The 18,530-nt window shown below is 39.2% G+C and overlaps 3 protein-coding genes across 3 annotated transcripts; all 3 read left to right on the forward strand.

Annotated features, from left to right (window-relative positions):
* Positions 1-3,952: 3,952 nt before the first annotated feature.
* On the forward strand, positions 3,953-6,819 carry LOC106176419 (leukocyte elastase inhibitor). Its single transcript, XM_013558798.3, has 2 exons — positions 3,953-4,102; positions 4,713-6,819. The coding sequence occupies exons 1-2, from the start codon at positions 4,081-4,083 to the stop codon at positions 5,972-5,974; spliced, it is 1,284 nt and encodes a 427-aa protein (XP_013414252.2). The 5' UTR covers positions 3,953-4,080; the 3' UTR covers positions 5,975-6,819.
* Positions 6,820-9,053: 2,234 nt separating this feature from the next.
* Positions 9,054-14,502, forward strand: LOC106176409 (malignant fibrous histiocytoma-amplified sequence 1 homolog). Its single transcript, XM_086998132.1, has 3 exons — positions 9,054-12,851; positions 13,384-13,672; positions 14,019-14,502. The coding sequence occupies exons 1-3, from the start codon at positions 9,950-9,952 to the stop codon at positions 14,068-14,070; spliced, it is 3,243 nt and encodes a 1,080-aa protein (XP_086854258.1). The 5' UTR covers positions 9,054-9,949; the 3' UTR covers positions 14,071-14,502.
* A 750-nt stretch (positions 14,503-15,252) lies between these two features.
* LOC106157467 (uncharacterized) lies at positions 15,253-18,121 on the forward strand. Its single transcript, XM_013533133.2, has 3 exons — positions 15,253-15,949; positions 16,180-16,357; positions 16,456-18,121. Exon 3 carries the CDS (start codon positions 16,651-16,653, stop codon positions 17,116-17,118), a length of 468 nt encoding a protein of 155 aa, XP_013388587.2. The 5' UTR covers positions 15,253-15,949; positions 16,180-16,357; positions 16,456-16,650; the 3' UTR covers positions 17,119-18,121.
* Positions 18,122-18,530: the final 409 nt, after the last annotated feature.

The raw sequence follows: 18,530 nt of genomic DNA on the forward strand, positions 1-18,530 counted from the left end.
TCTACGGTAGACCCAGAAGGAGTAACGGCGGGCACATGCCACACACACCCTGCGCCCCGCCCCTTTAAGCTTCGGATGTACCTCCCTCCCCCCCCCCCCCCCTCACAAACACATATAATGTCATATTGAGCAAATTGGAATAGAAATAATCAAACCCTTTCCGTGAATGTAAAATCTTATAAAAAGGCGGAGAAATTCCTTCATCATATCAATTATTTCTTTATTTCTCCTGCGAGCTATACAGGTGGGGGATATACAGCGAAAACGAAATATAGTTACGTGAAGATTGCCTGACATCTTTTTAACCTTGGCTGAGCTTGCCAATAAAAACGCGTCTATTAATTTACTCTTTTGATGATGAGAACACAGACAGTGACAGAGGTGAGATCATGAACAACACCCCGCCCTGTGTGTTACTGTTCGTAACAGTTCTGTATACTCGAGCTACCTATGGTGATAATGGATCATTGAAACTACAGACTTGACATTTAATATGGAATATTTCAGTTTCGAAGGTATGCCTAGGTAAAAATGCATCCTTTTTTCAAAAAACTCAGATCTCATATAAAATATGTGAATGGAGAAGTGTGTAGTCAGGTGTGTCGCTTCCAATTCACTGAATTCCAGGTTTGTTGCGCTGCTGCATTATGTAATATGCAGTGATTTAATTGGGTAGTGCTCCTTTGGGCAGGTCAAAGCTTGGCTTTGGCAAAGCATGGTTCTTCCAAAAAAGTATCCATATGTCGGTAACTACTGCATAGAAGAATTTGAAATTTGGCATGCAAGTGGTCAGTTTTGCAAGGTGTAAAATGAGCTATGCACTGCTCCGCAAATTTGTTAATCTGTGGCAGAATGGCTCGAAAAAGCCAGGCATTGCCAGACAGATAATTGCGCCAAACGAAACGGTCCGCACAGTTTTATAGAGTAATGTCCAGACTGATGCACCTACACAGAGACCACACCCAATGTATTGAAACCTTACCACCAGGGTACAGGACGTACTGTCTGTCGGGATATGTTGTTGCAACTAAACAAAAACCACTCAGTCCGTTCAGAATGAGGGGTAAATTGCCACCAAAACGCATTTTTTCAAGGCCCTTAGCGAACACCAAACTGGTTTTAGCTGGTTAGAATACCAGACGACCTCGGGGGAACCCACTGTAAACAGCAAAACATCGCTGTATGTTTCTCTAATGAATTGGGGACCTTGACTGTTTCTGAGTTGAACACTGAAAACTCGTGGCTTTCTTTATTGAGGTCAGTTTTCACCTATACCGCTCAACTTGTCAAAACAGAATTTACAGACATCTAGAAGAGGCCAACAACTAAGCGTGTGCCGCGTTTAAAGTGACTAAGTTCATTAACAGCGTCGGTAATTGGAGCGGATACCACATTGGTGCCAAAACACCAATGATGGTCATCCACGAAAACCTGAACCAGATCAAATAAAGGAATAATCTGGGAACCACTTGACAATCATTTGACAGGGGGCACCTTAGGAACAATTTTAGGTTGCACGGTGAAATTGCCGGTACACACAGAGCACTTTTAAAAGCAGATTACTTACAGAACCAAGGGAATGAGCAGCTACCTTGGTAATCAAAATCGCCACATTTGAACCACATAGACAATATGTGGGTAGGTCATTACTCGCCGAATCAATGGCCTACATGTCCTACAACAAAACTGGACCAAATTGGACAGATTTTGACCGATGCCTGGAATTTTATTCCAGATTTAACTCTAAAAACCTAACCCAAGGAATGCCTTGCCCCTTGAGAGCGCTGGTAGCAGACAGAAGAGGTCAAGCGTAACAGCGACCGTTACTGTGACTAGACACTGACATGGGGGTTCTTTGTGAGGCGTGTAACTCTTTTACAGAAAATAATTTGGAAAATATGGAGATCCAAAATATCTCTTTTAATTGTTGTCGTATGACATAGAATAGGCAATGTGTTTTTGTTTGCTTCTCTGGCGAATTCCATTAATTAACTGAAGACACAATGACATCAAAAGGATAATTAAAAGTTATTAAAACCCAATTTTAAGCCTTATTTTCATTTATCGGTCAGCAAAATAGGAAAAAACTGATGAAAAATGATTTGGAAAAAAATATTCCATATTAAATGTCAAGTCTGTAGTTTAATATCATTTGGTGTACGAGGTGTTAGGTATTTATTTTTACTTTTCTTCGTGTTATCTCTCTCTCCCCATCTCTCTCTCTCTCCCCTCTCTCTCTCTCCCCCCCTCTTTCTCTCTCTCTCTCTCTCTCTCTCTCTCTCTCTCTCTCTCTCTCTCTCTCTCTATCTCAAGCAAGCAAGCAACCAAGAAAGTAAGCAGGAATGCAAGCACAGACACATGTACACACACGCACGCACAGTGTTATTCAAGGTGAACACACTCCATTTTCACTGTATCTCTTCACGCTACACATCAAGGCCGGAATGTGTAGCCTCAATAGCCGCTGTTCAAAATAGTAACAAAACAGATATAGAGTTTCACCTGGGGAAGAATGGTGACCTCTGCAGCAATCCTGCATATTTTCACTATCACCTGGCAGGTAAAAAAATGTGACTGCGTCGCCCTGTCATTACTGCGGTCTCAGTAATCTTATGCCTTCAGATGACCCGATAGTGGTTATGTACAAGTGCAGTTTACAATGCACACAAGGGGGTTTGTTTGCGAGCCTGGATCGCAGCACTTGTAAAACCATACCCTCGTACCAGTGCCACGGTTATTCTCTGCACTGTGAGAAAAAAGTCCACATAATAAAAAATGCAGTCCTACGGGGCAGTAAAACCGCGGGGGCAAGTTTTTGATTCTCTTGTTTGTATTAATTTGTATTAAGTGCACGTGAGGTCTTTTAAAAGATATCGTGCTATCGCACGCACGTGCACACGCATGCGGACGCACGGGCACACATGCACACACATGTACGCACACACGCACGCACAGAGAAAAATATACACACGCACGGCAACGTTTATACACACAAACATACATTACAAGTGGACATGCGATTACACTGCACCCCAATCTGTTCTTGTTCTTTATTTATTTATTTATTTATTTTTTAAATTTAAGGCTAATATTTTCAATCAGATTAGCCCGCCTAGATTTTAACATTATATAAACACGTGGGTGTTGTAGACCTAGCACTATTATTATTATTATTATTATTATTATTATTATTATTATTATTCATCCATTTATTTTTATTGTTTGACTTGGACGCGATGCAGGGAAAGCGCGGGTCCTTTAAGAACTGTTTTGTTGTGGCCTAGCCTACTGTCCTTAACTCGACCTCATTTCTGTTTCTATAATTTAAGTCCATATCTTTGAATCATGCGTAGGCCTACGATAGTTATGACTAGACCTATATTTATAAACAATAGGTACGTGTGGTTTACAGTATAGGCCTATATAAATCAAAGTTTGCTATTAAAACCGCAGTTGGCCTTAAGACGATTTAAAGATAGACCCCTATGCTATCACCGCATATTTATGTCTGAAAAAAGAAAAAATACATGTTCTTCACCTTTTCTACACAGTTTGATGAATTTTGTTATCAGCTGGAAATGAACAGAAAATACTCGTGTGCGCCTTGCCTAGATGTATCGACCCGTATAGGTGCACGTACGTGTATACATATATATATAGGCCTATAGGCATAGGGCCCACCGGTAGGCCTACTCCATATAAAATATAGGATCTAGCCTCTTCCAGGCTCTTGATTTCTTAGGTTCTATCTTTTTATCCGAAGACATAAAAAAGATGCATTTATCTAAACATCCACTATGAAAACTTCCAATTTTTTTAATGTTGAGGCTTGTGAAATTGCATGTGGTTATCTACTTCGCCACTAGTAATAGCCCGGCCTGGATCAATCGCAACAACCGCAATTTATTTCGTTTTTAGCAATGAGCAATAACTTGCCATCGATTAACTCTATTAGTCGTCGGTTCGATTTCCGGGTTCAAGAAAAAGCCAAAGGCGCAGGGACACGTCAGTGTTATTTTCTAATCAGTAAGTAGTGCAACAGCGGTCAAGTGTTTCACATATGGAGAATATATAACTATTATGGTTGCCGTCAAGTTAGTGGGTGAGAGTACATTTTAGCATGTGGCATGGCAAATTTAAATCACTTGGAATGTGAATTAAACAACCGAATGATCTCTGTCACTCATCGTGCATTTACTATATACTAGTACGTAATCGTAATCATCAAACTACTGGTGCAATGTGCATGAACTTGTGCATGTAAGCGGGGTAGATTCATGGGTCCCATTAGTAATTACAAGTACCGTACCTGTATTTAAAAAGTGTAAGAAAATTCATGATTTTTTAAATGCTGTACCAATTTAGGCTGTCACTAGATCATCACTACAAACAAGGCCAGCTTAACTTACTTCACTTATTTCAGCTGTGTTACTCTTAGCATTGTGACCTACTGAGTATTGTGTTTACCCTGTAACTATTTTCACGTATGATACGTTAGCAATATAGAGTGGTTAATCTATATCCGTTGTTTCACTTTTTCTGCACATAACGGTAGAAACATGCATTACTAGTACTAAGTTTTATGCTGAACAAGGGTTATTAATTTTATTTTTGTTTAAAATGAACAACACATAATTAAACTTTTTTTTTTACTTATCTTAAAAGGAATAATTTTGACTTAATTGTTTGCATGATATTTTCTTTCATTTCAGTTATCTTAACATTCCAGCTGGGAATTCTCCAACAGGGGGCAGCCAAAGACACAGGACAAGACAAAACCATGGCAACACAACAACAAGATCCATCCACGGACTTCTCCATTCTGGCTGGAATAAACAATGAATTTGCAATAGACATTTATCAGCTGCTTTCTAAGGGTGCTCCCAGCAATGCAAATATCTTTATATCACCTTTCAGCATCCTTAGCGCCATGGCGATGACTTATGCTGGCAGTCGTAACGAGACCAAATTCCAAATGGACAGAGTCTTACGTTTTGGCAAATACAGTGGGGAAGATCTTCACGCCTCCTTTCAAACCCTAAATTCAGTGTTGTTTGGAAAGAAAGATAATTATACCTTAGAGTGTGCCAACAAGCTGTATGCCCGGAAAGGATATAATTTCCTGCAGGACTATCTGGCACTGACAAAATCATTCTATGGGGCTGAACTGGAAGAGAAGGATTTTGCTACTAAACCAGAAGAGGCACGTCTCGAAATCAACCAGTGGGTGGAAGAGCAGACAGCTGAGAAAATAAAAAACCTGCTACCAGAGGGCGCTATAAATTCTTTGGTTGCCATGGTGCTTGTCAATGCAGTTTATTTCAAGGGAAACTGGGCCAGTCAATTTGATCCAAAGCAAACTCAGAAAGCACCATTCCAGCTGACCTCAACAAATAAGATACAAGTTGACATGATGTACCAAAAAAGTAAATTTCCACTTGGATATAGCGAGGAACTAGAGTGTCAAATCCTGGAGATTCCATATGTCGGAAAGGACTTGAGCATGCTGATTTATCTCCCAGACAAGATTGATGGTCTGAAAGACTTGGAATCCAAGATGACTTCGAGCCTGCTAGAGACCACCGCCAGAGATCTTTTTTCAGAAACAGTAATGGTAAAATTGCCCAAGTTTAAGCTCACAGAAGAGTATCGCCTCCACGAAAAGCTGGGCCAGATGGGAATGCCAGATTTGTTCACAGAAGGCGTGGCCGATTTATCTGGAATGGATGGTACCAGAATGTTGTTTTTATCCCAGGTGCATCATAAGGCTTTCATTGATGTCAACGAGGAAGGAACAGAGGCGGCGGCAGCAACAGCAGCAGTAGTCATGTTGCGAAGTGCAAGGCCAAGGAACATAACCTTTGTTGCTGATCACCCATTTTTGTTTTTCATCCGTGATAATAAATTGGGCGCCGTGTTGTTTATGGGCAGGTTACAGACGCCTGCTGGTCCCGCTGTGAAGGATGAACTGTAGCAAGGTCACATATTACCTGCTGAACTTTGGTTTTGCATCTACCTGTAACTCTGATGACAAAATGAGATTCAAAACACTGGACCTGAACACTTACATTTTTTCTGATTGTAAATTTTTGAGAGATATTTATTGGTTGATTGCCGGATGGATTCATTCTTTCATTTGATTGTATATTTCATTGTTATTGTTACAATTAATAATACCAGTGATTAAATGTTGTGAAAGATTATATTAAAAAAGGCATTATTATCAGTGGTAGGATAGCTTTATTCTACAGTACATACTTGTGTACCAGATAGCATACTACTGGGCAGTAATTTATTTTATAGATTAAAGATCTAATTTTTGCCAGTGACTGTAATCAAGTGATTTTTGCTTTATTATTTTCTGTTTACCTTGGGCCAGATAATACAGTTATTTCAGGACTTTAATACTGTACTCTGGTATTGTATTATATGTTATGTGCTGGTTCACTGCATATTGAATTGAATCACTTTTTTTTCTGAAAAATGATATATATACTAGTAGATGTAGGTTGACTTAATGAAAAAAAATCAGTTTTAGAGACAAATCATCTTTGCCTAGTGTATTCAGATTTTTAGATTTAATTAATATACACTGTTAAATACGGATTCATATTTATTCAGACTTTTGAGAACACGATGCATTATTACAAACTTTGAAAGCGAGTTTTAAGCTTGGAAATAGGACTTAAGTGATAGAAAAGATCTTGTGATTCTGTTAATGATAAGATTCTTTTACCAAATATTTGATGTTTCATTTTAAATTCATACCCTGATGTACATGTATACTCCTCATAAATAATAAAAAAGATTTGTTATTGATGGATTTTCCCACAAGAACTTTCTGGAAAGATATTTGATTAAATTTATATGTTCTGTATTAAATAGATCGATCTGGCTTATAATAATTACAGTTAATTTGTTGTACTGTTTATCAAGTTCCAACTAGTATATGTTGATTTTATACATGTAAAAGCTAATACATGTATACAATTCTGAATTGAAATGCAGAAAAATCGTATGTCGTTGAAAATGAAATATGACGATTCTTAGTATAAACGTGAAATCGGTTCCAAGCTGTGTGAAAAAGTACATCTACAGTTCGCTATACATCACAACAGCAATATCGTTCCAGCTTTAAAAAAAACATGATCTAATTCATGAAGTACTTTTATAGCGCACGTTCGCATCTAACACAATAACGCAATGAAGTCAACCATGTGTGAGCGCAACACCTGTATACGATCTTCAAAACATCGCCTGAAAATATGTATCTGTCTTGTTCAAACATGTCCCCTCTTTATAATCGAATGACGCAGCACCGCGTACATGTAGTAAGATTATATACTAGTATATCTGATGTGTGCCTTGACGAACATTTTGAACAAATTAAGACAGTAGGTGGAATCTGAACCATATTAGTTAATGGGATGGGCAGTCCCAATTTTTAAAATTTCCCCGTACCCCACTGTACATGTACCATCTCAATGAAGGTCGTTGGGTTGGGGCATGTTCTGAGACCCAGATATTATCAGTTCTTATTCCTCACTGATTATCAGGGTTTGGGATATGGAGGATGAACTTACGCCGTACTTGTTCCCAAATTCTTCTTGGTATCCTGACTCTGTCAGTGAGAGTAAAAGTCTAATCTTTTATTCTGTTTCCTTCATTATTTTATTTTATTTGGTTGTAAATGTCCACGCTAAGTTTTATGGGTAACCGCCCCCCCCCCCCCCCCCCCCCCCCCCCCCAACTTCCTGACCAAGGCTTTGGACTGTTTTCCGCGCTATCTACGGTTGCCAGACCACGATATCTCCAAGGATGCACACGTTCCGCGACACTTAAACGGAGTAAAGTGCAGAGACGCATGTTTGTAATCCTTTTATTGTTTCTTGCCCTGAATATCCCGCGGCGTAATTACTGGCAGCGCGAGCCAGTTACTTCCGTGATCACAAGATACCGCGAATAGAAAATAGGTTTTTAGAAAATAGACTTTCCATGTGAACGGTCCCTGAGGCACACTCAGAATATGCAGTAAGAGAAGACTGGATTCCTAAACTGTCAGAAAAGGAGATAGTGTCGAAGGTAAGCTACAGGGAGAGTCTATTATAATTAGACCCATTAACACACACGTGTGCGATAGCAACTCTTATGTTCTCAGTGTTCTAGTTTGTAAAGCCCGGTTGCAATTTGACTATGGTTTTGCGTTCTTCATTATATTTATAACAAGTGAAAGAGAGAATATTGCTTTTAAAATAATTAAAATCTGACATGTCCTGCCCTTGTATTAGGTCATGTGATAGCCGCTATCTATTGCGGTACCGGTAGTACGTGACATCACAACAGTAGTCTTTTCTGCATCGAGCATTGCAGTTTAAATAGGTTATCTGTTAAACAAATAAATTAAGCATTGCTGCACATGCATCAAACCCCTGGCATGAAGTGACCCCTCTGTACACATTTTCACCCTATTTAAACAATGTATATTAACGAGTTGCAATGTATTATGATAAAATACCTGCTCAGCTGGGGGTGGTTTTTATCTCTATTTTTGGCGTTCTCTTAGCCTATAACACGGGGCGGTTAAGTTGTGAAGTTTGTTCTTAAACGAATATAATATAGTGTAGAGTCTAAAGTGTGAATTGTGCACTAGGCCTATAGTTGTATTTAAAAGAAAAGTAAATTATTTAGGTGTAGTCTGTTTTATCGCTCGTGGAGAAAAGGGCGACATTACGAAAAACGCTGGAAAATCAACGGGAAAAGCGTTAACGCTACGAAAGGAGCTCAAATAAAATATAATGCAGGAGCTCAAATAAAAAAAAATGTTGCAGGGTAGTGTGATAATTTAATTTTTTTTAATTCGAAAGGTAATTGAATATTTATGAATTAAAGATGCATACAAAGTCAATTTTTTGTCACAAAAAACCAACCAAATGCCAGCATATAGCTTCAAGTAGTATAACTAAGAGAATTACCAAAAGGCATTGTTTAATTTTACCCGAAAATGATGTTTGAACAGATTTTTCTGCTGGCATTCTAAGCTGCAAAATATGTCAATGGGGAGGAAAGTACGTCACAAAAGTAGGTTAAATTTACAACCAAAAAATTAAAGAAAGGATCAGTCTAAAGGTCTTTTATGGCTGATCGAGTGATCTTTTCAGTTTATCCCTTGGCATGTCGAATTTATTTGAGTCATATAAGAATCTAGTAGAAGTGGTTTACATGTGTTACTGGGAATCCACGCTCCACCGATGCTCGGTTCGTATGTACCTTTAAGATAATTTGGACTTTGAAAAGAAATCTAAACAATATTTCCTAGTAACATAAAAAGTTAGTCTAACAACGTGACTAGTATGTCACGTCTACCTGAAATATGCAATACTCTGAAATTAACTTGTTCAATCATTGATAAAAACATTCTCTTACTATGACTAAGTTGCAAAAGAGCTGACAAAATCCTCGAAAAATTGAAAATTGATAAATTTTTTACTTGCCGAATGCTTTGAATAAACATGATATTGATTAACTGTTTACAATATATTTACAAAGCATCAGTTAACTTCAGTATTTCATTTTTCAAGGTAACCATCCACCCAGAACAGGGTTTCATGGACGTGGTGCATGTGTGTCGTCTTGAAAAGTTCACACCGAGTGTTACCACAAAAATCACACTCCCTAAAATGAGCCACAAGCGTTCTGACAAGAGATGATGATTATGCCCAAATTAAACGCGTTCGTCGCGTTTTATCAAAGATGTTGCCACATGAGATCCTGACATTACATTAACATTTCTACTGGTCATTTTTACTGGGGTTGATTAAAAATATCAAAAACAGCGAGCATAAATAAGGCATCATTTCGACTGTTGTCATGACGAGTCGGCGATCTGCATAAAATCTGGATATCTAAAAAGACGAGAAATATATGGACGACGACGACATATATTGCAAAAATGGAGGAGCCAAAAGATCGTAACAACTCAAAAGATATTTCCAGGCCCATAGAGCTGGATTTGGATTTTTTAATGCCATCCAACATCAGTGAATCTAGTAATCGTCAATGCCTTAAGCTGTCTAAGACAAACTTAGAAGTCTTGAAAATACCCCTGTCTACATTTTGGAATCTCAAAGTATTGGACATATCCAGCAACAAATTTACAGAATTCCCTCTCCAGGTGTTTAATGTGCCTAGTTTACAAGAGCTTAACATCGGTCATAACTTGCTTAGTACTATTCCTATTGACATCAACACGCTGACAAACTTGACGATTCTTAAGGTCAATGATAACCGTTTCGAGGAATTTCCAACTCACGTTTGTGACATTCCCGCCTTGCAAATATTCGATATCAGCGGTAACAAGATCCGCATCATCCCTTCATCTGTTAGCAAAATGGACAGTCTTAAAACGCTGCATATACAGAAAAACATGATTGATGTACTTCCAGGTGCATTGTGTGATCTTTATGAGTTAGAATATCTTGACATGAGGGCAAATCATTTGTGCACCATTCCCAAAAGTATAAGACGTTTGACCAGACTGCAAACCCTTAATATCTCTCATAACCAGATTTCAGCTTTTCCAACCAGTTTATGCAGCCTGTTTAGTTTGGAGAATCTGGATATTGGTCAGAATAAAATAGACCGTATACCATTTGAGATAAAGGAAATAGATGAACTGAAAACTCTTAAAATCTCCAGCAACAAACTAATTGAATTTCCAGTCGAATTATGCCATTGTGAAAAACTGGAGACACTGCACATAGCAGACAACAACATTTCGTCAATTCCCCCTGATATTGCAAACCTGCAGACACTGAAAATATTCGATATACGACATAACAGGGTGAGCTGCCTACCGTATCAGCTACTGCATGTGAAAGCCCTAACAGAACTCTACGTCATACCAAATCCATTAACACAGCCACCAGAGGCGGTATGTCAGAATGGGAAAGGCGCCATTTTTCGCTATCTGAGAGAGGTGAGGGAACGCAAGGCCATTGTGGTGAACAGGCTGCAATTGAACTTACTTGGGGTGACAGGGAGTGGCAAAAGTAGCTTATCCAGGTCTCTACAAAGGAGAGAATCTTCCCTGACAGCCGAAGCAGACAGGACCCAGGTGATTGAGCGAGGGTCATGGGAACCGGACAGTAAGGTTGCTTTCAATATCAACGACTTTGGGGGTCACGATGTATACAGAGTGGGCTATCCTATATTTCTTCATAAAAATGGAGTTGCCATCATCACTTTCAACCTGTCTCAGTATCAGTGCGAGGACAACTACTATATGAAACATATTGGAGAATGGATACAAACAGCCCAGTGCAGAGCACCTGGTATTTACATTATAATTGTAGGAACTCACCACGATCTAGTTGGTGATAGAGATCCCGACATGCTGTGTCAAGATGTCCGGCATAGGTTCAAACAACAAGCGGATTGGAACATGGAATGGCTACAAAACGGAGTTGACGCACATGCATTTCAAGGGAGAAGGGTTTCATATTTTTCGAATTCCCATGTGGACATCTTCACGATCAGCTCAGCCGATATGTTTGGAATGGAGAACCTCTCGGCGTACCTGGTTCAGATAGCCAAGGAGAGAGGAGTCGTCCTCCCTGAGGCCTGGGTGGATGTGATGAATGAAATAGAGAGGATGAAGTTCGAACCTACAACTAACACTCTGACAGAGGGGGCTGTCAGAGAAATAGTTAAAGTTGAGGTTGCACGTAGAAAAAAGAATAGTGCACGCCAGGCAGACGTTTCCCTAGAGGAAGAAAAGGGGAACCAGATTTCGCGAATCGTAAGGAGAATGATGTGCTGCACAAGTCTCTTCCATGAAGAAGTCGAGGAAATAAATCAAGTGGCAAGTGGTCCCCAAACCCCTCACGAAGACGACGAGGATATTTCTCCAGCACAAGTGGCATATGTGGTGCAAGATGTCCTTGATTATATGTCAAATACTGGTGAAGTAGTGTGGTTCAATTCCAATACAGCTCTCGGGAAAGTCATATTCCACAAGCCGGAAGTCTTAATCAATCTCCTCAATTCCGTCCTACACCATGATTTTGAGGTTAAAAAGAAGACACTGAAGGACAATTACACCAAACAGAAATTTGAGGAAATAGAGGACAACCTTGAGATGAGGGGTATTATTGACGAGGATGTCATGGAGTTTCTCTGGCAGTCCTTTGGGGTTCCTGGCATTGAAAGGGATGCCATGATTGAGCTTATGACAAAGCTTGACCTGAGTTATTTTGTGGATGGCGGATCTGTAGCAAAAAGGACGGGCGCATTTCATTTTCCATGTTTACTACAACAGAATGAACCATGTGACTTAGAAAGTTCGGGCAAGTGGCCGGCCAGATTGCCATGGGGGGTTCTACAGTTGACCCTCCAGATTCACACACCTCACCGATGTCCAAGCGACGTGTTCGAAAAGCTCTCAGTCAGAATCCACAAGTATCTTCATATGTTCGACAGAAGACGCATCGACTGGAATAATGGTGTCTATGCAGTCACCAGCCGTTGTAAAATTCTCCTTACGCGTCACAGCGAAGAGCGAGACTGGGTAATCACGACAAATGTCAGAGGGAAAGATCGACTCGCCATGTGGGACATCCTGCTCAAGCTCCATCAAGACCTCGTCGACATTTTGAAAAATGACTGGCCGGGTGTTTTCTACAGCAAGCACCTGATGTGTCCACACTGCATTGAAGAAGGCATCCCCTCCCCCACCCTTTTTCCTGGAGACATCTTGGACCAACCAGACTACGTTCCACGCGTGAAGGTCTTACCATGCAGAAATGCGCCCTCTCAAACTATCAGCGCAACGCACGTGTACCCAGCTCTGGCAGGTACAGTACTCAAATCTATCTTGTTTACAACTGAAAAGGGGTCTCTTTTCAATGTATTGTTTTAAAGTCATGGTTTTGGAACAATGTGACTACCAACATCACCAGTGTCCTTAAAATGTGACTGCATATTTAATCACAATCGATCATCGCCGTGAGGAGTCAAGTTTAATACAGAGATGAGACTTTTGGCTATAAGTAGGAAATCCCTTAATTTTTACAGTTCAAGTATTATTTAGCATTTAACTAAGACCCCATTCCCATTGACACCATCGGTCCACGTAGATCGATCCAAATCTGTAAGGACAGTCACTGAGTGCAATCAGCTTAACTGAATGACACTCCACTCCCCCTCCTTGGCGTAAAGTAGAATACAGAAGAGATGGAGATTATACGAGCTCACTGGAAACAACAGGAGGGGCCTAATTCAGCTAAACTGATTGCACTTAAAGCGAGTCCCCGCAGAGATGTAGCCAAGTGCGTATAGGGTAAACTTGTGTATTTCTTTTAATTTCCTTATTTCATTTTCTTAAAGGGAGAGACGGTGTGCTGAAAGAAAACAAAGACCGACTGCGGCGAAACAGGGTGACGTTGGTTCAGTCGGTTACTGAACAGTGCCTTCTGGAGGTACTGAATAGTCTTACAGCACAAGCCATTTTTTTGCCCAGAGAAAAGGAGAATATAATGAAAATTGCCACACAGCAAGAGCGGGTTGAGGAGTTTTTGGACATTTTGAAAAACAAAGAAGACAGAGCTTTTTACATATTCCACAAACATCTAGAGAGCAGTGGACAAACGCATTTGGCTGACCTATTGCGTCCAAGGTGAGTTGAAATTGTTCCTTCACAGTGAGTATTGGCATATGTTGATCATTTAATGAGCGGAGTCTGCAGATGTTTCGTTCATTTAATGAAATGAAATATGCTTCAGAGTCACTGTCCGAAAATTACTGTCGGTGAAGTTAAGATGATAGACGAAATGTTATCCTCGCGGATTTTATTTTCTTTTTCTTCTTGGCAGCGAGACATGCCCTTACAGTGTCCATCATGATAAATATTATTGATGGTTAAACTTTATAAAATAGAATTAACAGTCTCAAATGTTAAAACAATATAGCTACATTTAATTACGCATATATTCTATTTCTCCAATGTCATATTCTTATTTCAGAGAGGAAATCATGGATGAGCTACCGAGTGGTGAGATAGTCTATTGGGTTTAGCTGTGTGGTATTTCGCATGTGTCGACTCAGAGAGGAAAAGGAAAAACTCGGAGACGTTAGTGATGCAGTAATAGCCTGCTGATCTGATCTAGCGTGGTATGCCTCAAAGTTTACTGAAAATGACTGCCCAGTGGATGGGAAACAGAAATATAAACATACCAAACGTTGATTAGATAAATTTGGACCGTATTATAAAGGTGTTCAAGCTGTTAGGAAAAATCAAATTACTACGCACACGATTTACTTATAAATATGTATATTCATCTTTGACATGTTCATAGCTATAAAATGACTTTTCATCTTCTCCTCATTAATGGATAGCAGGCATTGAGAACGTTACTAAGAACTTGACCAACGGAAAGTAAAGACACGCATTTTCTATTTAAAGCTTGGACAATCGAGCATTTAGAAAATAAATTAATACGAAGAACATTGTTAAAATGTAACTGTTGTTTATTATCAAGCGTTACATATTTTTTGTGTTTATTTTAAACAGTCAATATATTTTTTGAAATGTTAATTTCTGTTGTTATCTGTTTTATACATATGCACTGAATAAAATTATCTAAATTAAATTCCTTCCTCATGTTATAATGGTGTTTAATATTTAATTTACTGGTGTGGTTATTTTTTCAGAGGCGTTTGAATCAAGTTCACCACCACTACACAAATATTAAGTCGACGTATTAACTAGTATGTCACAAGCCCTTCTAGGGTACCACGCAGAATTCGGCAATCAAAAAAAAAAAAAAAAAAAAACGCCGCGGTTAGCTTTCGTGCACCTTGTAGCTTAATGACAGTCTTATGAGAAGGTACAAATGAAGGTTTGCAAATAAAGCAACTGACACGCATCGGGTCTTTAACTTTATGATACAGTCATTTTCGTAGTACCTCTTAATAACTGATAACAATATAGCACTGTAAAAAATTAATAATAAGCAACAGTAGCATAAAATGACCCAATTTGCACAGGTTCTTCAAATATTTGGTAGGAATTGGATAAAAAAACAAAAATTATAACAAATAATTATCTATGGTAGTTAGGAAATTAAACCAGAGATTGCTTGTTAAACAAATAACTGACAAAATAAATAAATAAATAAATAAATAAATAAATAAATAAATAAAAATCATTTTAAAATAATTTGGCATCATTCTTTAAAAATAGGTAGTTGTTTTAAAAAACGAAATGGGCAATCCAACAAACGTTACTCCTTTGTTGCCCTTCCGTTTCGCTTTCTATGACGTCATAAGTGGCCACCACGTAACGGCATCAGCCCCGTAACGTTAGTTACAATATCAAAGCCAATGGCGATGTTCGTAATTTATGAAGCTGTGAGCTTTTATCAAGTAATTTTGATTTAATGGAAGAATCCGAAGACAACGAAGGTAGATTGAGTCGCGCCCGTAAACGTGTTCGAAATGTTGCGTCTCGAGCTGCAAGCGCATTTCGCATACGCCGTCGGAGCAGAAGGATTGCTCCTTCCGCTCGAGCTGAAGAGCTGGAATCTGAGGTACCAAAGGGTCCGAATCAGGTACGTTATATAATTTCGGTTTTACTTTCTTATTTTTATGCTCAGTGTATTTTATGTATATCTGTGGCCTAAATAAACTCATTTTTACTCTTTTTCTTCATCAAGTAACCTTTTTCAAGTAACATTTGTTAGTAAAAACAACTAAACAATGAAAGTCTGTTGAAAGCAAACGTTTGAACAAAATACTATAATTCTGCAGAAAGAATAATGTCCGATAACAATTTTGAAGACATATTTTATTTTCCAACTAAAGTTTTTCCACATGTTTATATTATATAGACAAATAACTCGAATAAGAGCAGTGCAGGGAGTCCTGCCAGTGAGCGGACCCCCACACCAGAGCGGTATGTTGCCGAACCAGTACATCATTTGCTTGTTTGGCTTTTTTCCTTAATATTTCAGTTAAAATTTGAAATAGTTAGCTTATTAAACAGTTTTCATTTGCGTACACCATTTTTTTCAGTTTTGCTTTAATTGGCCTTTTTTCAAATATGTGATCATAATGTAAAATACATTTAATTTAATTAGTTTTTTATCTAAATCCTAATTATCTTCGTTTTTATTTCGTTGAAAGGGCCGAATCGACTTCCTCTGTGGAAGAGGAGAATAGTCTGGAGAAGACTAAAGCAAGACTGAGAGAGGCCCAAGAAAGATATGAGACAAAACAGGATGAAGAAAGGGTGGAAGAGATACCCAAGGAGGTCTCAAGATGGCAGGCATTCCTTGCCGTTTTCTGTTGCTGCTTTCTGCAGGTTAGTTTTTGGATTTTTATTAGAATTTGATCATTAATTCACAATTAAAATTTAGGTATTTCTTCGAAGTAAACTAATATGAAAATCATCTATTTCAGCCAGACCCTGGCGTCTATCCCACCCCAGCCAATCCTGGGCAGGAACCAAGACCTGTAAACCTGTTCGACAAATGTTGTCCTCCGGATGACTGCCCAGTGGATGGGAAAGTTAGAGGGGAGTTAGTGGACAGAGTTCTCGTCCAAAGAAAGGTAGAGAAACAAAAGGAGAAACAGCGAAAGAAAGAAGAAAAGGAAATGGAGAAGGAAAGGAAGAAAGAGGAGAAAGAGAGAAAGGAAGAGGAGAAGAAAAAGGCCAAGATGGAGAAAAAGGGGAAGACCTATGTCCCGAAGCCAAAGAAGGAGAAGAAAGAGAAAAAGAGGAAGCCGGTTAAGATCTTGGACATCAACACCAAGTTCCCCGAGCCAGACGGAGAGACTGCCGAACCCTCAGATCTGCTGCCAGTCGCTGAGCTCAACCCTTCTTTAAGTTCGGAGTCCGTGCTCTCCAAAGGTGCCATCGCCGCTGCTCTGTCAGGAAGTGGACTTGGGGCTACAGCCAGCACCGAGGTTAACTACGGGGACGTTGAAGTCTGGGACGACTGGAACGAGCAAAAACTGCAAGAGTTAATAATGGAAGATCTGGTGCTGCAACAAGTATTGGCCAGCGGCGGGAAAGGCAAAGGGAAGGGCAAGAGCAGCAAGAGAAAGGCCGAGGAGGAGTAAAATGCCATCAGCTACACAGTCAACAACAGCATGCTAAATTATTGTATTTAATTTAATTTTTCATGGGCTCTATAAATAGTTCTCTCTAACAAAATCGTTTTGTAAGTATTTTATTCAACATAATGTTAATCCGTTGACGCATAGTGTCACAATTTATTTGGACATTCAAAGTCTTTCTAAAAAATTTCAGAAAATATGTTGTTGATTGTACCAGTTAAAATACACACACAACCATTTTGGATTTATCGCAGGGCACATGAATTTAAACTGATGCACTTCAATATTAAGATATTTAATGTAGGTATTTAATCCAATGTATTTATTACAAACACCAGTCTTGCCTATTGCTGGCAAAAGGCAAGAAGTAGATGCTTTAGGCATCGATGAAACAGTATGTGAGGATGGAGGTATGGACGGCAGTTGTTATCGGGCCGTCGACCCCTTGACGTACGGTGTTAGTAACTATATCAGCGAGCTGCTCACTGTCTTTGCACGGAAGATGACCGATGGACGTGTGAGTTCAAGTTGACTAGGTGTAAGAAAAAAAACTTGAGGGCGGAGGTGTTTTTTAACTGTGAAAGCGAGTTACTATATTTACACGGCAGACGACCGATAGACAAATGAAAGAAACGACGGAGGCGTGACTTAAAGAGGCTAGATGAAATAAAAGATGAATAAGTGAAGATGGAGGCATGGACGGCAGTTGTTGTCCGGCCGTGGACCTCAGGGGGTGAGGTCTTGAGATGTTACATTTAGTAATTACAAAAGCAAGTTACCATCATTATAAGGTGGGCGATATTAAGATGAACAGTTCAAATGAATCAAGGAAGATCATAGAAACGACGGAATTGTGAGGAGTCAAGCGGCGGCTGGACATGGGTTAGGGCTGTCGACTCATAGAAGTGGCAAATTATCTAAAACAACGAGTTACTTTTTTATTGCACGGAAGACGAACAATGGAGATATGGATTATGTAGTTCGTATATAGTGTATAACAGGAAAAAAAAGGGAGTGGAGTAAAGATTGTGTTTTGAATTACTGTTTGTCAACAAAGCTAGATACATAAAAAACCCTGCAGTCAACACCAACAAGGGCAATTTTATTAATCGAATTTTCCACTTTGTTTTGCACATTTTTCCAATCTGTTCACCACCTCAAGTTTTAATATTTTTAGTCGAATAATTGGTGATTTGTTGGCGGAAAAGTGTGAGGCAAAACAATTGTTACAGCAGTTATTAAAGTGGTCATATATTTTAATTCAGCCAAAACAAATGGTTGCTTTTAGTTAACACTTGTGATTCACAATGTGCGCGTGCTCGCCTAGGCGTACATTGGCACTGGAGACGGTAGATATGTTTAAAACAAACTGCTTAGCTATTTAGGTAAAACTACATTTCTGCCTAAATATTTGA

This window comes from Lingula anatina, chromosome 10 (assembly GCF_051362555.1).
Source record: "Lingula anatina isolate TDL-2025a chromosome 10, LinAna3.0, whole genome shotgun sequence".
NCBI classification, from domain to species: domain Eukaryota; kingdom Metazoa; phylum Brachiopoda; class Lingulata; order Lingulida; family Lingulidae; genus Lingula; species Lingula anatina.

Bases quoted from the DNA above. Each gene is read 5' to 3' on its own strand.
- LOC106157467 (XM_013533133.2), top strand. From the start codon at position 16,651: ATGGAGAAGGAAAGGAAGAAAGAGGAGAAAGAGAGAAAGGAAGAGGAG.
- LOC106176409 (XM_086998132.1), top strand. From the start codon at position 9,950: ATGGAGGAGCCAAAAGATCGTAACAACTCAAAAGATATTTCCAGGCCC. The intron at 12,852-13,383 runs GTACAGTACTCA...ATTTTCTTAAAG, and splicing joins CGTGTACCCAGCTCTGGCAG to GGAGAGACGGTGTGCTGAAA. The intron at 13,673-14,018 runs GTGAGTTGAAAT...TTCTTATTTCAG, and splicing joins GCTGACCTATTGCGTCCAAG to AGAGGAAATCATGGATGAGC.
- LOC106176419 (XM_013558798.3), top strand. From the start codon at position 4,081: ATGGTTGCCGTCAAGTTAGTGG. The intron at 4,103-4,712 runs GTGAGAGTACAT...CTTTCATTTCAG, and splicing joins GGTTGCCGTCAAGTTAGTGG to TTATCTTAACATTCCAGCTG.